Genomic DNA, 20,736 nt, shown 5'->3' with positions numbered 1-20,736 from the left:
TGAAAGTGACTTTGTGCTTCTTTGGGATGCCACAATCAAGCGACGTTCACTTGCAGTACGCAAGCTTCTAGAGGCACATAAGTCTGAAGTAACAAATATAGGTAAATGGGTGCAGAGCCAGTGGTAGTTTTGTAGGAAAACATCAATGCCTTGAATTTTATGCGAGCAGCTATTGGAAGCCAGTGCAAAGTGATAAACAGAAGTGTGATGTGTATTATTTTTGGCTCATTAAAAAATTATCTTGTTGCCGCGTTCTGCATTAATTGTAAAGGTTTGATAGAACTGGATGGAAAACCTGTCAAGAGAGCATTGCAAATAGTCCAGCCTGGACAGAACAAGAGCTTGAACAAGGAGTTGTGCAGCATGTTCCCAAAGAAAGGGCTTGATCTTCTTGATGTTGAATAAAGCAAATCTGCAAGATTGGACAGTTTTAGTAATGTGGCCTGAGAAAGTCAGCTGATCATCAATCATAACTCCAAGGCTTCTGGCTGTTTTTGAAGGAGTTATGGTTGAAGTGCCAAACTTGATGGTGAAATTGTGATGGAACGATGGGTTTGCTGGAATCACAAGCAGTTCTGTCTTAGCAAGGTTGAGTTGAAGGTGATGGTCCTTCATCCGGCAAGAAATGTCTGTTAGACAAGCTGAGATGCGAGCAGCTATCGCTGGATCATCAGGATGGAATGAGAGGTAGAGTTGAGTGTCATCAGCATAGCAGTGGTATGAAAAGCTATGTTTCTGAATGAAAGAACCTAATGATGCCATGTAGACAGAGAATAGAAGTGGTCCAAGAACTGAGCCCTGAGGCACCCCAGTAGCTCGAGCATGGGCTAATAATGTTCCCTGTTTGTCAGAAGCAGAAGCACAGACACACACCAGCTCAACTGTTATTATTACACCTGGTAAGGCCAATGTAGGATACTTGAAAACTTTAAATGTAAAGTGTATTACTTTTTTGTTTCAATCCAGAGTTTCCACAGATTTTTTGTTGAACCGATGAATATTTTTTTATGAGATGTGCAGAATTAAGAGAAACAGAAGACCTGAACAAATGGGCTTATGATTCAGCTCCATGCCATCTGTTTCTGATTTTATTTATTTTATAATTTATTACTGCCACATGGATGTTAGCCTACATTTATTTTTGCTGTCCTAATCCACATTTGAAAATAAGAGTATTGCATTTATATCAGTATTCTCATACTACTGAAAAACTGCTTAAATATATACAATCACTCTGAAATGTTTCAACGCTCTGCAACCTTTTCTCTGTTCATCAACTCCTAGTTATTATTTAATATAATATACAATATTAATATAATATACACGTGTGTGATTCATGAGAGGATAACAAAGGATGTTCTGCTGTTTATTCTAATTAAAATACACTATATAAGGAAACATGACTGTTAATGTCTATATTTCTATGGAAAGTCAAATCCATCATGGGATACTACTTTCAATAACCATAATGAAACACTAGATGTCAGCAAACACAAACATTCCTCCAGGTTTGCTGTTTATTAAACTCATAGAAAATAGGTTTGTGTTCACAATAAAATACTTTTGCCTATTATTTCTAAAATAGTATGTGAATCGGTAGCCATTAATTCAGGATAATCTTCTCATCTCACTACTGCATTATGACACTGCATGCTTAATTTGGAGACATCCAGTTATCATAATGGCAATTTTGCATTTGTAATATTTTGTGTGAATAATCTTGATGGATTGACTCTGTCTATGGAGTATCTTTAACTCTGCACATCTCTTTTGGTGTTTGCTAACTGCTCAGGATTGGTCTCAGAGGATGTCACACATGTGTCATGTCTAAGGCCTGTATAGCCATGGATGCATAGGATGCTGAAGCTGCACTGACCGGCGAGCGTGGATTTCCTGCGCGCTTTCTTGATGTCCTCCTCGATCTTACTGCTCAGTTTGATCTCCAGCTGCTGGGTTTTTAACTCCAGATCCTTCTGCCGATCTGCAAGCGCTTTCCGTGCCTGATGAAGAAGATGAGAATATGAGAGACACGATGAGATGAGCATGATGTGTTTTGGGTGTTCAGATGCATCTGCTGTTGCATGTTGAGATCCAGATGCTGCTGAATGTATCAAGAGTTCTCACTGAACAATTAAGGAATTCAATTTCTTTTCTGATTATTAATTAAAAACTTTATAACAAAAGCATATTAAAACGAAGATAATTAAAATGACTTGTTCTGTACATTATGCTCTTTCTTAAAGGGACAGTTCAATCTAAAATAAAAATGCTGCCAATTGGCCGTTTAGTTTTAATTGCATTTAGTTGCATTGAAAAAGTTTCAGTTCGGTGGATCTTTTTTCCCCTGTAGATGTCGGGCAAGCTTGCTGCGAACAGTCAATTACTCACACGCATGTCTTTTTTCTATATTTGCACGTGTGCTTATATTTTAACTTGGTATTGATGTGACTAATCACACAACATTTGAGAACCAGCCGTGTCTGCTGTGTGAATGTGTAAATAATGACCGTTTGTTTCGAGTGCGCTGTCCCTTTAAAAGACGGCAAACTGTTTTGTTGCCAGATCAGTAAAAGCTCTGTGAGAAGGTCACTGGTTTGAAGGACATGAGATTATATATAGAAACCCAGTGGGCTCCAGAGACGAAAAATTGTCCAGTTCTTCAGCAAATATGCTGGACCTTTAATAATGCATGAGAAAAATCCCTGTAACTTTAGAAGATGCTAAATATGAAGACTTAAATATGGCCACGTATTCATGACACATGAGATGAATCATTGCAGGCAGTACCTTCTCCACGGCGGCGTTTCGGCCGGCCAGCTGCTTCCTGAGATCCGCCATGTGATGGTCGAACTTCTTCATGTCCTTCTTGAAGTTTTCCCGGAATATCAGCAGAGGCTTTTCCACTTCACTCTGAAGCTAAAGCACATCAGAGACAGTGTTGCAGAAATGCATATCCGTGCATATGTAGAGTAATACTGACAGTGTGTGTGTGACATCAGCACAGAGCACATTCCTCCAGACCAGCTGTGCGTTTACATCGGCTCAGAATGAATCCTACAGGCTCTAAATACAGTCCTGCAGCTTTCTGTTGCAACATCTCACCTTGGAGGAGAACTTGAGATGAACTTCGGCTTCATCTGCCAGGCTTTTCTTCAGCTGAGCCCAAGCTTCTCCAAGCGTGCTGAGAGAAGACGACAAATTACAATATATTTCAGAAAATATAAACATAATAAAATATACATTAAAAGTAAAATTGTATATATATATATTAATTAATAAATATGTAATACACTTTATATTAAATATAGCATAAAAAAACATATATATATATTCTTGTTCTTTTCCTCCTCTTCTCTCTGTTTGGTTATGAATCTGCAGTCATGAGTTTTGAATGCTGAGCGGATCAGACTCGACCGCCTCATTCCTGAGATGTTTGGGATGTTTGGACTGAGCCGTTCTGAGACCTTTTCTTTCGGACTGACGCACTGATTCAAAGGAGCACTTTCAATAAAAGACGAGGGAGGAATTTAACAATCTAAACTTTAGCTGTGTCAAATCCACAAGGCTGAATATGAATACCTTTCTTTCTCGCTGTCGGTAAGAGAAGATAATTCTGTATTAATACATAAAAATACATCTGATGATTCATTTCTTCTCTGGTTTGAACCTGCTTCTGTCTACTGAGAGAGCTGGGGATTTAGCTATTATACATAAATATATTTGTCAGTATTTTGACTTTTTCATTGAACATATATCTTTATAATATTTTTTTTTTTCTCAGCAGGGCTGCATTCATTGATCAAAAATATGGTAGCAATTTTGAAATATTATTGCAGTTTAAAATAACAGTTTTCTATGTGAATATATAGTCAAATGTAATTTATTTCTGTAATGCAGCGCTGTATTTTCAGCATCATTCCTCCAGTCTTCAGTGTCACATGATTCTTCAAAACAATTATAATCATTCTAATATGCTGATTTGCTGCTCAACAAACATTTCTGATTATTATCAATATTTTTTTGTGGAAACTGTGATACATTTTACTTTTTAGGATTCACAGATGAATAAAAAGGACAGATATTAATCAGTTGTAATATTGTAAATGTCTTTCCTGGCACTTTTGATCAACTTATTGCATACTTGATGCAGAAAAGCATTTTTTTTTCTTTTTTTAAATTAGACCCCAAATCTTTGAACAGTAGTGTTCATGATGTATGTGCAGCATACAGGACTAATGGCACACGATCACCTCCAGAGGCCAGTCATACAATGGCAAAAATGCAAAGCCATAAGGTCACGACCTGCAATCCTGCAACAATGATTTCTGCACCGCAGCAACACAAGCCGTGAATTTAGGAATAGACAAGAGGTTGTGCGCGCATACGCAGGAGCTGGACAAAAAAAACAATGGTCGGTACAAGCGACGACACAGCGGGGGCCGAGAGTCAGAAGAATGGCGGGATTGTGTCGTCTGTCTGTGGGACGGTGGGCGGCGCTCGCTGACACGCTTCACATTGTGTATGAAACAATTAGCCTTCTCTACCACACTGACGTGCTGCTGAAAAAAATCACTGGCAGTTGTGCTGATGCCAAACAATAAAAGAGTACAGCAGCTGATGGTGATTTACAAGAAAACATGCACACTTGATAGTGATGATGTGTGACTCTGTGTGAGAGAGATAGTTTACCCTAACATGAACACTGCTGAAAACCTGCTCACCCTCCGGCCATCGTGAGATGGAGAGGAGTTTGTTTCTTCATCAGATTTGGAGAAATGAAGCACTGCATCAGTGTCTCATCAATGGATGCTGTGCAGTGAATGGGTGCCGTCAGAATGAGAGCTGATAAAAACATCACAATAATCCACAGCACTCCAGTCCATCCTGTACAATGTCTTCAGAAGACAAAAACGTGGTGTTTTGTAATAAAGAAATGCAGAATTAAGATGTTTTTAACTTCAAACCAGTGTTTCTCAGTAAAATATCAGTCCATAATACATAATAACGCCTCCTCTAGTGAAGTCATCTGGTCTGAATCAGGAGTGAAATCTATTTTAGTTAACTCAGTCTTAAAGCTGGATTTGTTTCTTAGAAACACACAGCTTTTATCTTCTCCAGATGTTAACTGATGGAGTGCTGTGAATTATTGTTTTATCTCATTCTGACGGCACCCATTCACTGCAGAGCATCCTTTGATGAGACACTGATGCAATGCTACATTTCTCCAAATCTGATGAAGAAACAAACTCATCTACATTTTGGACGACCTGAGTGGGAGCACATTTTCGTTTTGGGGGGAACTATTTCTTTAAGAACCCAACTGAAGGGGTTCCACGCTGTCAGTTACAGTCCATTCGGCCATGACTGCAGTCAGTTTATAAATCAGCATTTTTGTCTGAAGGTCACTGGATGAGATTCTGAGTTTGTAAGGAGAAAGAGGGTGTATTCTTCCACGTCTGCCATTGTTTTCCTCCAAAGACTATGTGACGTACCCTTCCTCCTGCGCCGCCAGGGGGATCTGCGAGAGCTTCGACAGGTTCTTGGCGTATTCCTCCTCGATCCTGATCCTGTCCGAACAAATAAAGGAATTAGAGTTGTGCTGGAGTGACAGAGAGCAGCACATGTGAAGAGACTGAGCGCAGATGTCCGTTCTGACTTTCACACACTAAGGTCACTTCCTTCCCAGACTCCAATGTTTCTCTCTCTCCTCAGGGACAAACACACTTCATGAGAACTCCTGATGTAGCTCACTCTACCCAAATCTCAGCGCAAACATACCCGAAGATGAATCACGTTAAAAACTAATGTTTGAGAGCAGATCTGAAGTTCACGGCAAGAAAGAATCAAGCACTCTTTCTTTCTTTTCTATTTATAAAATACAGGAAATGAGCTACGGGAAGTTGTGTGTGCTGTGTTGTTGTGTTTTTATGTTTTTAGTCAAGGCAACAGAAATAATGCAACAGCTCCTATATCAAGATATTACACAATTTCACCAACATAGATAATGCAATAATACCCATGAGCGTATTTGTATTTGTTGTAAGACCTTAGTGCCCACACACACTGTCATGGTTAGATCAGCGCAACGATGCTTTCTGGAATAACTCTTGTGCTATTAAATAAAGCAGACATTCAGAAACTATAATTAACTGTTTCGTTCTACTTCAGAAAACAAGATTATCAATTTATGCCTTGAAGTTGAGACTTTGTATTGTGACGTAACTTTAAAATGTCACAATTATGATTTTAGATTTCACAAGTGTGACTGTTTCTGGTAACTGTGACTTCATATTGTCACAATTGTGGATTTAATTCTTATTTTAAACATGTTCGGTAATTCAATTTTTTTTTTTTTTTTTTGTAGGCCGACTGTCATACATAAAAAAAACGTGTATTTTTTTATTATAGAGAGAAAAAATATTGTAGATGTTTGTTTGGTACCACTGACACTAAATAAATAACTTAATATATACATATATGAATGAATATTGAATTATGTTTGCACAGTTTGTATCCACACTCTTTCCTGAAAATTGCATCCTTTAAAGAGCAAAAAAGAAAAAAAGTGTAAATAAAAGATAGGTTTTCATGAAAATACAATTTCAGATTTTTTACTTGTAATGGGAACTATTTATTTAACTTTTAATTTTTGAGTGAACATTGTCTTTCTGTCTTCTGCTCTCAGTCTGGATGACAAACGTTTACCTCTCCCGCACAAACTCGGCCATCTCTTTCTGCATCTGCCTTCCCTTCAGCTGTTTTTGCAGCAGAACCTCGAATCCTGAGATGTTGGCGCTTCCTTGCGGGTCCTTTCTGTCCGCCTGGATCCACAGACAAAACACAAGGCAGATTCATGAGCACGGGAGCGTGGTAAAGTGGCAGAACAAGGATTCGGTGGGATCTTCTCCATTCAAAACTACAAGCCAAAGCAGACTACTACAGATGTTTGATGAAACTCATGCTGTTAAACAGCATAAAAGGATTGCAAAGCATGTCATTGGCACTGTTTGTGAGGCTTTCCTAAACTATGTGCGCAGATCTTTGTGGTTCGTCAGTGGTTGGAGACGTTCTCGCTTACCCAGAAATAATCACAGTAGCTCCACTCGTCTGGTTTGAGCAGCTGCTGTTCAGACATGTGCAGTGGAAGAGGAAACGTCACGCAGTTGATCTACAGAGGGAAAGAAATCGTTCAGAGACATCAGCTCGCAGCAGGACGTGAAGAACAGAACGAAAAACTGACAAACAATTCCAGCCCTCAATACAGAGCAGCTCACAAAACTGTGTGTAAAGCTTTAGGAGAACATGTTCTAGTAACTTATGAGTGAGTGCTGCCAGTCACAAAAACATCAGTGATGACCAAGATAACACAATGGCCATCATAAACTGATAAATCAGACAAAGTAAGAAACAGTAACAATTCTAACCCATAAACATAAAGAAACACAATCATCCATCCTCAAATCAAAATTGTACAACAGTTAGGGTTAATGCAGGATAACTGCTGAAATGGGGGAGATTTTACAGCCACTCTTTCTGCAGTTATAGTTCTAAACCCATCAGTGGAGAAAAATGAGTCAGTGAATCACTAGTTCACCAGTTTGTTCAAAAACACTGATTCATTCAGACTTTATGATTGAATCACCAAATCACTGATTTGAACTGATTCGTTCAGAATACTGATTTATTTAGGAATGATCCAGGTGAGTTGCTTTATGAGTCAGTCATCGAATAATTTATTTAAATGGATTCATTCTAAACACTGATTCATTCATGAGTAAATCAGGTGTGTTGCATTATGAGTGAGTCATTTAATGGTTTATTTTGAGTTGATTCGTTAAAAAAAAACTGATTCATTAAGGAACGAATCAGGCGAGTTGCTTTATGATTAAGTAATTGAATGATTTATTAAAATGTATTCATTTTAAACACTGATTCAATCAGGAACAAATCAGCTGAGTGGCATTATGAATGAGTAATTTAATGGTTCATTTGAGTTGATTCGTTCAAAACACTGATTCATTAAGGAACGAATCAGGTGAGTTGCTTTATGAGTAAGTCACCAAATAATTTTGTTTTTAAATGGATTCGTTCTAAACACTGATTCATTAATGATTGAAACAGACAAGTGGCTTTAGGGGAGAGTCACTGAATCATTTATTTGGATGGATTCATTCTAAACACTGATTCATTCAAAAACAAACAGGTCAGTGTCTGTATGAGTGAGTCATTGAATCGTTAGGAATGATACACCGCTGCCGTGTATCAACTCAACTGTTGCTTCTGCAAAAACTTTTTGTAAAAAGCACCTGATATTGTGTTGGAAATGTAATTACTCAATTCAAATGATTAAATTACTCAATGTAAATTAACTTGCTAATTTACATTCTGTATCAAATGTGCAATCATTGATTGGCTTCATATGCTGTTGGCCGGTGATGTCAGGTGTAAAAGCTGAAAAATGTATTTTTAATGAAAAATACAAATAGTCTTGATGAATCGTGAACGGTGATACCATAAACATATATTAAGGAAGTAAATATGAAGTGTGTGCTTTACACCATGCATACTGTACGGTTTATGCAGAAATACTATTTTCAGGCATAAACTTGATTAATTTAATTTGTGTCGAAGGTTTCTGGTTACATGATGTCAACATTCCTCATATGTACGATAAATACAGGTTTGTCGTGAGCCGCCGATATGACTGCAGTCTGCAATCATTTTACACTTTTCAAAATAGCTATTCTTTTTTTTTAGGTGTAAAATTATTATTTTGTGCAAAAGTGCAAAGTTAGATCGTTGGTTAAAGCAGCTTGTAATGTTAATGCATGAGCTCGGCATGCAGTGATCTGTCCTGTACTGTAAACACACTCGAGAAGCAGCAGCTGTTGACCAATTACAGCTCACCGAGGAGCTCCAGCAGCTGTTGATGCACTTTAAACAGAGAAAACAGAAGGACTGTGGCTGTAACACCCCCTGTTAGTATGCAAAGCCGACTGACCATCTCATAATTGATGCTCATGAAGCTCTACACAGTTTATGGGCTTCAGATTATTTGTTTGTTTATGCAAAACATTTAGGCGTTTTTTTATCACACATACTGCAGGCCTACATCTAAGCATCACTGCATTGAGAAAATATATCCTTTTGTGTCCATTTGTTAATTTAAACTCACTGCTCGTCCTTTGTAAAACATGGATATCGTCCCAACTGTTCAGATGCAGAACGACTTGCGTGGACGTTTCTAAGGTCTGACGCTGCTGTCGAGAGCAAAGTATGATGCTGACTCTGAGTTGATGGAAAAAGGAAATTCCCTTCGGTTTGAATGAGCTCACAACACCCTCCGTGTTGCCTAATGTTTGAATCTGCATCACAGCAAATGAGGAATTGGCACAGAACTGGCCTCATACTGCAATTGTTGTCTCACTTCTGGTTTGTCTGCAAACTGGATTTTTCTGGATGAACAGAACAAGCGTGTGCATTGACTGGTTGCACAATGATCATAAGATCCTCCGGATCCACGCACTGATCCTCCTGAGACTTTCAGAGGCTTATTATGTCGTTGTCCTAAAGCTGGATAATAAAAGGAGAGATGGAGGAGGAGAACGAGCCTCCACACGCGTTTGCATCAGCTCTGATGAAGATAATCAAGTGCGGCACACTGGACTAATGAATCGAAACCGGTCAGAGTCTGCGTCATTCTCGGCATGATGGGAACTATCTGATCTCCATGTCAGCAAACATCCCAGTAATGTGAAAGGAAGATGGCAGTGGGTGTTTAAAGGAAGACGTCAGCTTTCTGAGCACATGAACATTCGGCTATTCTGAAAACCTTAGGGCTTTATAGCAATTCCTCTATCATTCCTCTTTCATTATTTACTTTACTCTCAGAATGAGAAAATGACAGAAAGAGAGAGTATCATCTTTCTCTACTAGCAGTTACACACTGATTTGTGTTGCTTGTTTTGTGTAGTCGATTATAATGAGTCAATGGATAAAACATTGCTCTTCAACATTTATAACTTTATTTACATTGCATGCAGTCAATTAAAATTATTTAAATGTATAACCATAACCAAATGGACAGAACCATATCTGGTTACCATATCTGGACTGACACACAAAGGAAACAAACAAAGGTGAAAGTGAAGAGCCTAAAAACTGTAGAAACTATTCCCCTCTGCATTCAGTAAAGTCTGTTTTTGTGTGATGTTTCTGTTTCATTAGCTCTTCTTTTTGCTTGCATCAGCCCTAATGAGAGCAGATTTATGGGAATCCCATAGATACTCTGTAACCATACTGAAATTAAGCAATTTCACAATTTCTCTTCTCATTTTTCATACTGTAACAGTGTTTAAGTCGCTGAAAGTCCTGATAACTCTTATGAACAGCTCTTTGTTTCTCTGATAAGGCTTCAGACAGTGACTCATGTCTGACAGTCAGGATAATACTAGTCAAATCCCTTACAGATTGTTCAGTGAAGAACCAGTTCTCCACATTTATTTATAGCTGCTCCTGTGAGACTGCATTGCAATATTGCTCAAATGCAATAAAGATCAAATCAGGCTAAATGTGTCTTGTAGTTTAACGTTGTTTCAGAAATGTACATGAATAATGTGCTTATCAAAGCTACTGATATTCCTTTTCTAAGTCAAATGCATTGCATTTGCTTACAGACATCACTTGTATCCTGCTGGATGCGGTTTCATTATTGATCTGTAATGCATCACAGGTGTGCGTTTCTGATCGGTTTGTGTTGCACAACACAGATGCAACTATGATCATCACACCGGAGTCGGAGGAATGTCAATGTAGTTTCACTTTCGCAGATTTGCAACCCAGATCTGTACTTTACTTGAGGCCTGTTAAAACCCAATACTTGTACTCAGTTACATTTGCAAGTTGAAAATAATAGGTAAAAGAAATAAGAACAAGTGTTATATATCATGATGATGTAAATCTTCTCATAACTATTTAAAAAAAATAATAATGTGACTAATGAGCCAATCAATCATACTCACATGAGATCATAACTGGGTGAAGTAGAGACACAGACTGTGTGTAATGTGTTTTTATAAAAGCTGTGATTGATGAACTTGAGTCAAGTGTGAACACGGTTCATGATTAGTCTACAAATCATTATATTCAAATAGAAAACCATTGTAAAATCAGCTGCTGAATATATTCAGGTAACAGGTTTCACTTTAACATTTGACCATTGACTGATTATTTATTTCTTTTGGAAACATTTTATTTTACTGCCTTCTTATATTTTTCTCACAGAGTTTTTGGGGCATTTATTTATCAATGAAAATCGGAAAGGGATTAATCATATGTTTGGGTCCTTGGTACCGAACAGTTTGGCAACCGCTGACATAAAAATAATCTGTCTATTGGTAAAGATGATCTAACGGCTTACGTGATGTCAGAGGAAGAACAAGTTAGAACAAATTGCTTCAAGATAACATTTTGTTTTCATTATAAAAGCATGCACCAAAGATGCATCCACGATACAACCAGAAACAAACATTGTGCGTTTGAGTGTGTTGTTTTCTTGAATGGGTCTTGTTGTCATGCAGTTTAAGCATCTGAGATCAGTTTGTGTGTCAGTCTTCGGCGTGTGTTTGTCGTACTCACAGTTACTGTGGATTCACACTCCTGCTTCCTGCTGGGTGAAGTGGAGCCAGGACTCTGACAGAAGACACAAAACTGAGCGTCAGACATCATCGTGATGCTGCCATGTGTGTGTGTGTGTGTGTGTGTGAGATGTCATCTCCTCCCTGAGCTCATCAGGAGGGAGAGAGAAAAGAAAAACGGGTTTCATAGGTGACATCTGCCACACCTTCAGCTCATTGAAGGTGATATTGTGCCACTGCAACACCTCTTTCTGAATACACTCCCTTGTTTTCTATTGGTTGGCTTGATGTAGTTCCACCCCCGAATTCACACGATTGGTTGAGCTGATGTTGCGGTGTCGGGATGCAATGTTTTGAGAGCACACAGGCGTTTTCAGGAGAATCAGCCTACGGATGGCTTACTAATAGTTAGTCTTGTAAAGCCAGACCTTTAATGAACAGAATAAGCACATTACAGCTGATTCTGGCCAAAAACGCCCACTTAAACGGGAAGAAAACGCCTGACCAACCCATGGAGCACCCAACCTTAGCAATGACAGATTGACTTGGGGAAAACTATTCATAAAACAGTGTACTAATAATAATAATAAGTGCTGAGAAAAACATTTTGAATAATTTGTAATGTTTTTTAAAAGATGTCTCTTCTGCTGTACCACGTCTGTGTTTATTTGATCCAAAAATACAGTAGAAGCAGTAATACATTTTAAAATAGCTGTTTTTATGTGAATATATGTTAAAATGTAATTTAGGTTATTTCTGTGATCAAAGCTGAATTTTCAGCATTATTACTTCAATCTTCTAGTGTCACATGATCCTTCAGAAATCATTGAAGAACTATTTTTGTGAAATTATCATTGATGAAATTAAATTTTGGGATGCTCTGATGAATAGAAAGATAAAAAATTAAAATAAAAACTTCTGTTATTTGAAATAAAATCTTCCATAACATTATAAATGTTTTTACTGTCACTTTTGATCAATTGAATGCACCCTTGCTGAACAAAAGCATTCATTTCTAAAAAAAGTAAAATAAAATACAAATCTTTCGGTCTGTTTTACTCAGAAAATAAAGTAAAATACTCATATCGGATCATGGATATTTCATTTGATTGCTGCAAATCACCTCAAAAAGACGATCAGTGATAAATCAAGTTCAGTTTCTTCCTGACATGCACAAATTTTTTACAATATAATTATATCATTTATTATTATAAATGCAACTCATTTCCTGGCAGATTGATGAAAAGCACCTTTTGGGATGATATTAGATTTTGGCATATTGAGAAAATGCTTTATAATCCCTCCAATATGTTGAATCATCAATAAACTGATATGCAATAAAAAAATGTAACTAGCTCAAAGAGTCTCAGCTTGAATAAATCTCCGTCAGTTTATTGTTTTAATGCCAGCGATGCAGATGGCGAGACATACAGAAATAACTTCTGGAATGAAATCAGATTTGTAGTCCAGAGGAATCTGCTAAATGAATAAAAGAGAACTGCTCCATGTGAGAGAGATCAGCCGTACCTGTTGATCTGTGCTGGTCTTCCGCATCACTACATGCGATGGTTCAGTCTGATGCAACGGGCTGCCATTACCATGAAACCCATTCACTGGAGAGAAAGAAAACACTGAGATGAGTTTGATTTAGAGCCAGGAGAGATCAACATCTTTTCCTCTCGCACAGAGCGGTGTGTAATGAACAACATGCACTGCTATTGTGTACAGAATCAATGCAAGTCTCCATTTGTGAATTGAGTTTATACAGGGTTTGTCACAAAACACGCTGCACCAAATCAGCTTTCCAGATGACACTGCCTTAAAACAAGAATTCACTCTTCTTTCACTCCTATGGCTCACTGATAAAAGCCATTTCATGTTTTGGAATCACTAAAAAGAATCAGCTCATGAGAGTCATTCTTCAAGGAATCTTACTACACTGGTTGTGTACGTTTTTGATTCGCTAAAAAGAACAGTTCATAAGAGTCATTCATTCAAGGAATCTTACTACACTGGTTGTGTATGTTTTTGATTCGCTAAAAAGAATCTGTTCATGAGAGTCATTCATTCAAGGAATCTTACTACACTGGTTGTGTATGTTTTTGATTCGCTAAAAAGAATCTGTTCATGAGAGTCATTCTTTAAGGAATCTTACTACACTGGTTGTGTATGTTTTTGATTCGCTAAAAAGAATCAGCTCATGAGAGTCATTCTTCAAGGAATCTAACTACACTGGTTGTGTACGTTTTTGATTCGCTAACAAGAATCTGTTTATGAGAGTCATTCTTTAAGGAATCTTACTACACTGGTTGTCTATGTTTTTGATTCGCTAAAAAGAATCAGCTCATAAGAGTCTTTCAGACTACTCGGACTCGGTTTTTGTGTAAACTACCCCTCTAATAGCCAAGGACAAGTCAGAGAACAAACACCTGGAGAAGAAAGTGATTCCTTTCTCACTGAGACACAATATCCTCAGCCTTCCAGACGTGTTATCGCACCTCCTTCACTCGGTCTAATTATAAACAGCCTGACTATATTTGTAGAACAAAAGAGCCTGCTCTGATTCTGATGGTCTGTGTGCGATAACAAGCTGCTCTATTCTGCTTTATCAAGGGAGGGTTATTTCAAATGTCAGAGCAAAAAGCCCTCGCTCAAACTCATTATTCCTAAAGCACAATACTAGTTATCAACACTTAGTTAGAATACATCAAGAGACGATTTAAACAATAGTTCACCCAAAAATACAAATCTGAAAACGTCCATACTCTCAGGCCGTTCAAGTTGTAGATGAGTTTGTTTCTTCATCAGATTTGGAGAAATGTAGCATTGCGTCACTTGCTCAATGGATGCTCTGCAGTGAATGGGTGCCGTCAGAATGAGAGTCCAAACAGTTGATAAAAAAAAAAAAAAATCACAATAATCTACAGACTCATATTATAGTAAAAAAACATTGTGATGCATGTTTCAGCTTTTGTCTGCTTGAGATGGACTGGAGTGCTGTGAATTATTGTGATGTTTTCATCAGCTGTTCGGACTCTCATTCTGACGGCACCCATTCACTGCAGAGCATCCATTGTTGAGCAAATGATGCAATGCTACATTTCTCCAAATCTGATGAAGAAACAAACTCATCTACATCTCAGTTGGCCTGAGGGTGAGCACATTTTCAGAAAATGTTTATTTGAACTATTGATTTAACCGTTAATTGTGTGACTTTATTACAGTCATCCATCATAGGAAGGAAATACATTAAAATGCTCCTCATTTTCCAGTTGGTCACTTGTTTAGGAAGAGTGATGAGACAGGCTTTCTGCAGAGATGTGCTCATCCTGAACATGTCTACTGTTTCCTCCCTCAGTCCATGTCAATGACACTCATTTCTCTTCAGCTGGCTCATAATGTCATTTGCTCTGTGGTGTGTCGTCCACATGCTGGGTCTCTGGTGGACGCGATTATCCTGTCCATCTATCATTCAGATGTGCTGTTAGACATTGTAAAATGCTGATAGCCGGTGCAAATCAAATCAAGAGTACTAAACAGAGCTCAGGACGGAGGAGGGACAGTAGATTCTCCATTAGCTGATTTGTGGATGGATAGAGGAAGAAAAGATTTTGGACAAGCGTTGAAGTACAGTGATCTACAATGGGCTCCGAAAGTCTGAGAGCACAGCGACAGTCTCGAAATGAACTTAAACCTGGATGTGAAGAATGTTTCAAGGTCAAAAAGTTCAAAACTATGCTCTAGATTTAAAACAAAAAAGAGACAAACTACAACTACTAAGAACTTTTGGCTTTGCATTCTAATTTTTAATTCAACTTTCTACTCAAACTCAAATGCTGTCAATATCATTTGAAAAAAAAAAATAACATGAAAAGTTGTAAGATACAAAGCTGAAATTAAGAGTTAAAAGCCATAATAAAAAAAAAAATGTTTGTCATAAGTATGACTTCATAAGTTATTATGTAATGAAAATTTAGACTTTTTGTCAACTATAATTTCAACATCTCATAAATATGAACAATTTTGACTTTTCAACATATAATTGACTTTTTATTTCATAACTATAACTTTAGTTACAATGTTAACTTAGTTATGCTTTTTTTTACTTAGTACAGTGTGTAAAAATTAACTTTCCTTCATATAAATTTCATATAACATCTTCATCTCATAAATGACTTAGTGTGTCATTATTTTGACTTTATTTCATAACCATAACATTTATGTCATAATTTATCTCAGAATTTTACCTTTTGGGCGCCACTTTATTTTTGATAAATGTTTAGTTTCCCAGTAGTAAAAGTTACAGATTGACATTTTTCAGCTTTTTTTGTGATTTTTAGCCATATTGTATCACACAATTTCTAGACTGAAATAGTGGCTTAAATGGGATAATTTTAGTACATTTCCTATGGCTTAAGGCATTTTCTGAATATGCTTAATTTCTTTTATTTATTTAGTTAGCTATGTCAAACTTAAACGTGAGAGGCTACAGCAGGACTATACTGGGCTAGTCTAAAGGTTGCAGATTACATTTTTGACCAGTTAGTGATCAACGATAGCTGCAAATATTCAAGACTGAAACTCTGTCCTCAAATCTTTCCTGTGAATTTCCAGAGTGAAGCGGTTGACCTAGAAAGGCGATTTCTAGATAGGCAAATCTAGCTAGAGTTTGATTGGCTGGTGTTGAGAGCAGGTCTGTATCCTGAGGTGAATTATCAACTTCAGCAGAGCTGTGAATCTTTGACGAGCGAGTATCTCACATTCCTTTCTGTTGAAGTTTTACTAAGATTTAATAAGGTGGCAGATGCTTTTGATACTGAACAAAAGCTGGTTCACTGGTTCTCTCTTTGTTTCCTGATATTTTCAGGCTGAACAGATTTGGAGAAATCGTAGCATTGCATCAGTTGCTCACCAATGGATCCTAAGCAGTGAATGGGTGCCGTCAGAATGAGAGTCCAAACAGCTGATAAAAACATCACAATAATCTACAAGTAATCCACAGCACTCCAGTGCATCAGTTAATGTCTTGTTAAGCCAATAGCTGCCTGTTTGTAAGAAACAAATTATTGTAGATTATTGTGATGTTTTTATCAGACTCTCATTCTGACGGCACCCATTCACTTCTGAGAATCCATTGGTGAGCAAGTGATGCAATGCTACATTTCTCCAAATCTGATGAAGAAACAATCTCATCTACATCTTGGGTGACCGGAATTGTTTGCTGTTTCTCATCTGCTTTTTTATTTATATTTTTTCCCCCCTCACAGTGCACAGGCATTTTTTGCAACTTTTCACCAATTTGAATTACATATAGATGCTGCTTTTCATTTCTAAATGTGTGTTCCCCACCTGTCGGGACAGAGTTCTTGTGTTTCACGGGTGTTTTCGGGGTGCCAGGCGTGCTCGATGGCCGCTCCCATGTTGTCTCTGGAAAAACAAGAGCAAAATCAAGCCATTTCCTGTTAATTACATCATCTGTTTTCTTCTGTTGGGAGGTAATGCTCAATAAACGCCACATTGGTAATAACTTAATGCACAGTGCCCTCACAGTGGCTGTATCAGACATTCACAGACAGACACAAATCAATCCTCCCCAAAAAAACTGTTTCAGAAACGAAATGCTACTTACCATTTTTCAAGTAAACATACATAACTAGCCTGAACTTTAAGTAACAATACTGTAAGTATTATATTATTTCTCTGATTTACCCCTAAAGATTTCAGTTCAACTCAAGTGACATGAATTGAGAACAGATCAAATGCAGAAGCATTTAGTGTGAAGATGAATGATAATGTGATGAAAATAATCTGCATTAGCCATGCATATACAGTTTCACAAATAAAGCATTGCTCTGAAAGTTTTCACATCTAATTAGATTTAATTGCATTTTAATCCATGTGTCCTCTACATATGGAACTGTGAAGTTCGGAAACTGCCTGGCCAACTATGAAACAGAGAAGCTGGTTACTAAGCAACGGGCATCTGAGAAGCTGATTAGTCGAATTATTCACTTCAAACGAGCTGTGAGCGTTTGGACGGCAGCACTGGGCTCGACGTCTACAGTATTGTTGTAGTTTGTGCTCAGCAGCGACTGATCTTCTGGCCAGAACGGGACTGTGTCACGCTCCTCCAATCTGTGACCAGTGTTGTGCTTCAGCTCTGTGGGCGATGAATAATGGCCTAGTTTTAGTTCATCTTTAATTTAGCACCATCTGTATTGGCTCTGTTGTTCCTCCAGCTACTGCACGAGTCATGAGTGTTCAATCGAATGATTAGGAAACAGATTCCTTCTTAGCACATGGCAGCAGATGCAAAAACACAGTTTGACTACTGGCATTCAATCGCACTGATCTGCTCGATTTTACCTAAAACTGAGGTTTAACTTTAAACTGCATATTTCATTTTGTTGATCATTCCTTTCAGCTGTTGAACAAGACAAAACTGATGCTTCTATGGAAATTTGTTGTGATTCTTGGATTGATTTCACAGAAAGGTGTGTTGATTTAAGAGTTTGAGCAGCATCTCAAACCACCCAGCAGCTACAACACTGGCTCGACCAATGGCGTGAGTTTGGGGCGGAGCCATCAGTGGTCTTGACCAATGACAGTGTTCAGGAAACCTGTTTGATAACAACTGTTAGTTTTTTTCAAAATCCGCTAATGCTAATCTAGTATCGTGAGATATTTCAAAATTATTATAATTATTTTTCACAATTCTGCATTTATGTCTATATATCACAATTTTTTTCCGACCATGAAAAAAAGGATAATCGTGACTCTTTGCATCACAATTCATGATTATATCTCACAATTCTAAGTTTATGTCTTGCAATTCATATTTTTAATCACAGTACTCAGTTTATATCTCACAATTCTGTATTTTTTGCTACTTTTTATTACTGTACATCTCACAGTTCTGTTTTCTCTTTTTTCCACTATGAAAATAAAAAAATAATAATTGTGACTTTTTAGCCAACAATTCCGACTTAATTTTTTTCCCAGTTGCGGGATTATATCTTGCAATTCTTAGTTTATATTCACCATTTTGGATTTCTATCTAACAATTCTGACTTTAAAACTTAATTCTAACAAATATATTAGAATTTTATGTTTTTATCTGGCGGATCCGAGCTTCCATACTAATGCAACAGAAATGCATACATTTATAGTACATATTTGTATACAGTTTAACATCGTTTCTGCATCTTCCTCATGTAGTCCAGTGATCTCTGAGCTCTCAGAGGGTTTCCTGAGCTCCCCAGCTGCAGGTTAGTGAGGTTGATCTGAAACAAGCGGTTTAGTTACTCATATTTGTGTGTGTTCCCCAGAAGAAAACACATTCACCAAACCACAGCCACGAAGAGGAAGGAAACCACACACACACACACACATGCGTGTTACCATGGTGATCACACAACACAACAACCCTCTGTTTCATCCACGTGAACTTCACCACGAGCTACAAATCAAGCTCAAAGCAAGGAGCATAAAAGCCTCTTGCGCTGTCTGGTTGTGTGTTTGTGTGAGACTGGCTGTGTGTGAATGAGTAACCAACCCAGAGAAGTTAATAACGTCCTAATAATCATTCATCAGGCAGGACTGGATCTGGACGGGTGACGAAACTCACGGTGGATTCCAGTTTGTCTCACTCACAGACTTTGTAGGATTATTAGTAATTGGCTGGTTAGAAGATTGATTTGTTTTCTTGCTTTCACAACTCACGCCTTCCCTCTGTTTCACAGTTCAGCTCGAGTAATGACGAGGTCTTTACTGCCCACTTTATAGGGTGGAGTTGGGCAGTGTTTGAGTGTCAGGGGCTACCATGGAAATGCAAGTGATGTAATAGAAACCACGGGAAAGATGAATGTGTTCATTATTAAATGTCAAGTACCTAAATTTGAATCTTTAAGCCTTTAAATAGTATAGCAGTAGCTTTTCTTCCACTCAGTTGAAAAAAAATAAAAATAAAAAAAAATAAAAACACAAAAAAATAAAAACATAAATAATACATTTTTAACTAGGACAACGTATTTTCATTATTTTAATATATATATATTATTTTTTTTAAATTTTTTTTTAAAAAATTTTTAATTTAAACATATGTTCCATTAATACATACCCTACACTGACTTCTATGCAAAGTATTTTAATATAATTTATTTTGGTATTTTTGGGAGGCATAAAGACATGATAAAATCATGATATTTATAATATAATTAAGATATATAATTAATTCAATATAAAAAAGAAAAAAATTAAGATATATAATTAATTAAATATAAAAAAGAAAAAAAAAATATATATTTTTGGGGAATAATGAAAATATACTTGCACACATTCAAAGCAAAAGATCTCGAAAACAGGGTAGAAATGTGCTGAGACACATGTTAGCTGCTGAATACGAGCAGCAGAAGCGTCTTTCAGCAACACATTAGTATGAACAGTGTGAATCTTGCAGAACGTGGGCATGAAAACTTCATAGACGTGTTTAAAATGTGAGAAAGTGCCCAGAGATGTTCTAGCAGGTAACAGAGGTGTGAAGAGCCATTTCTGAAAGCGTTTCTTCACTTTAACAGTGGCATACAGAAAGCGCCGAGGCTGTAAACATGGCATTGTGTGCCAAAGGATGGCTCTGATCGGGACAATGCTGATTGTTTGGACACAATGACCCGGTCAGACCAGCCTGTACCAGACGTGTCTCAGAGTCAGCCCAAGACTAGTGCAGAAGAACCTGATCTCCTCTCATTTAGTGGAGGTTGGAGGCTCTTACCGTTGCTGATGGTGTTGACGTAGTATCTGCGTCCCTGAGGTGACATGTAGCACTTCCAGTCTCTGGGCAGCGGCTCGTCCAGAGGAGACGTCGAGGACAGATTCTACAACACAAGGGGAATAAATGATGCCAGTACTTTAGAAGAAGCTTCACTGGAAAAATATAGAAATATGTTCTGTGCTAAAACACACAGTCCATCTGTTTCCACTGACAGAAGCACAGATATAGTGACATGTAAAAGACTTCGAAATTCCTGACGGTTCCTTGAAGATTATTTAACATCTATGGAAGCACTAAGGGTTGTTTTATCATGGACTTTTAGTTATCTTG

The 20,736-nt window shown here is 37.5% G+C and overlaps 1 protein-coding gene across 1 annotated transcript in view; it reads right to left on the bottom strand.

Annotated features, from left to right (window-relative positions):
• Window positions 1–20,736, bottom strand: part of gas7b (growth arrest-specific 7b) — a 33,835-nt gene that overhangs the window by 3,470 nt on the left and 9,629 nt on the right. The window contains exons 2-11 of the mRNA XM_026277360.1: window positions 20,407–20,509; window positions 16,986–17,063; window positions 13,164–13,249; window positions 11,638–11,691; window positions 7,079–7,168; window positions 6,706–6,821; window positions 5,493–5,567; window positions 3,103–3,181; window positions 2,788–2,916; window positions 1,877–2,000 (exon numbers count right to left, since the gene is read on the bottom strand). Coding sequence (XP_026133145.1) covers window positions 1,877–2,000; window positions 2,788–2,916; window positions 3,103–3,181; window positions 5,493–5,567; window positions 6,706–6,821; window positions 7,079–7,168; window positions 11,638–11,691; window positions 13,164–13,249; window positions 16,986–17,063; window positions 20,407–20,509 — 934 coding nt within the window. The remainder of the gene's footprint in view (window positions 1–1,876; window positions 2,001–2,787; window positions 2,917–3,102; window positions 3,182–5,492; window positions 5,568–6,705; window positions 6,822–7,078; window positions 7,169–11,637; window positions 11,692–13,163; window positions 13,250–16,985; window positions 17,064–20,406; window positions 20,510–20,736) is intronic.

The sequence above is a fragment of the Carassius auratus genome, chromosome 12, assembly GCF_003368295.1.
Source record: "Carassius auratus strain Wakin chromosome 12, ASM336829v1, whole genome shotgun sequence".
NCBI lineage: Eukaryota > Metazoa > Chordata > Actinopteri > Cypriniformes > Cyprinidae > Carassius > Carassius auratus.
This window is presented reverse-complemented; position numbering and strand designations above follow the sequence as displayed.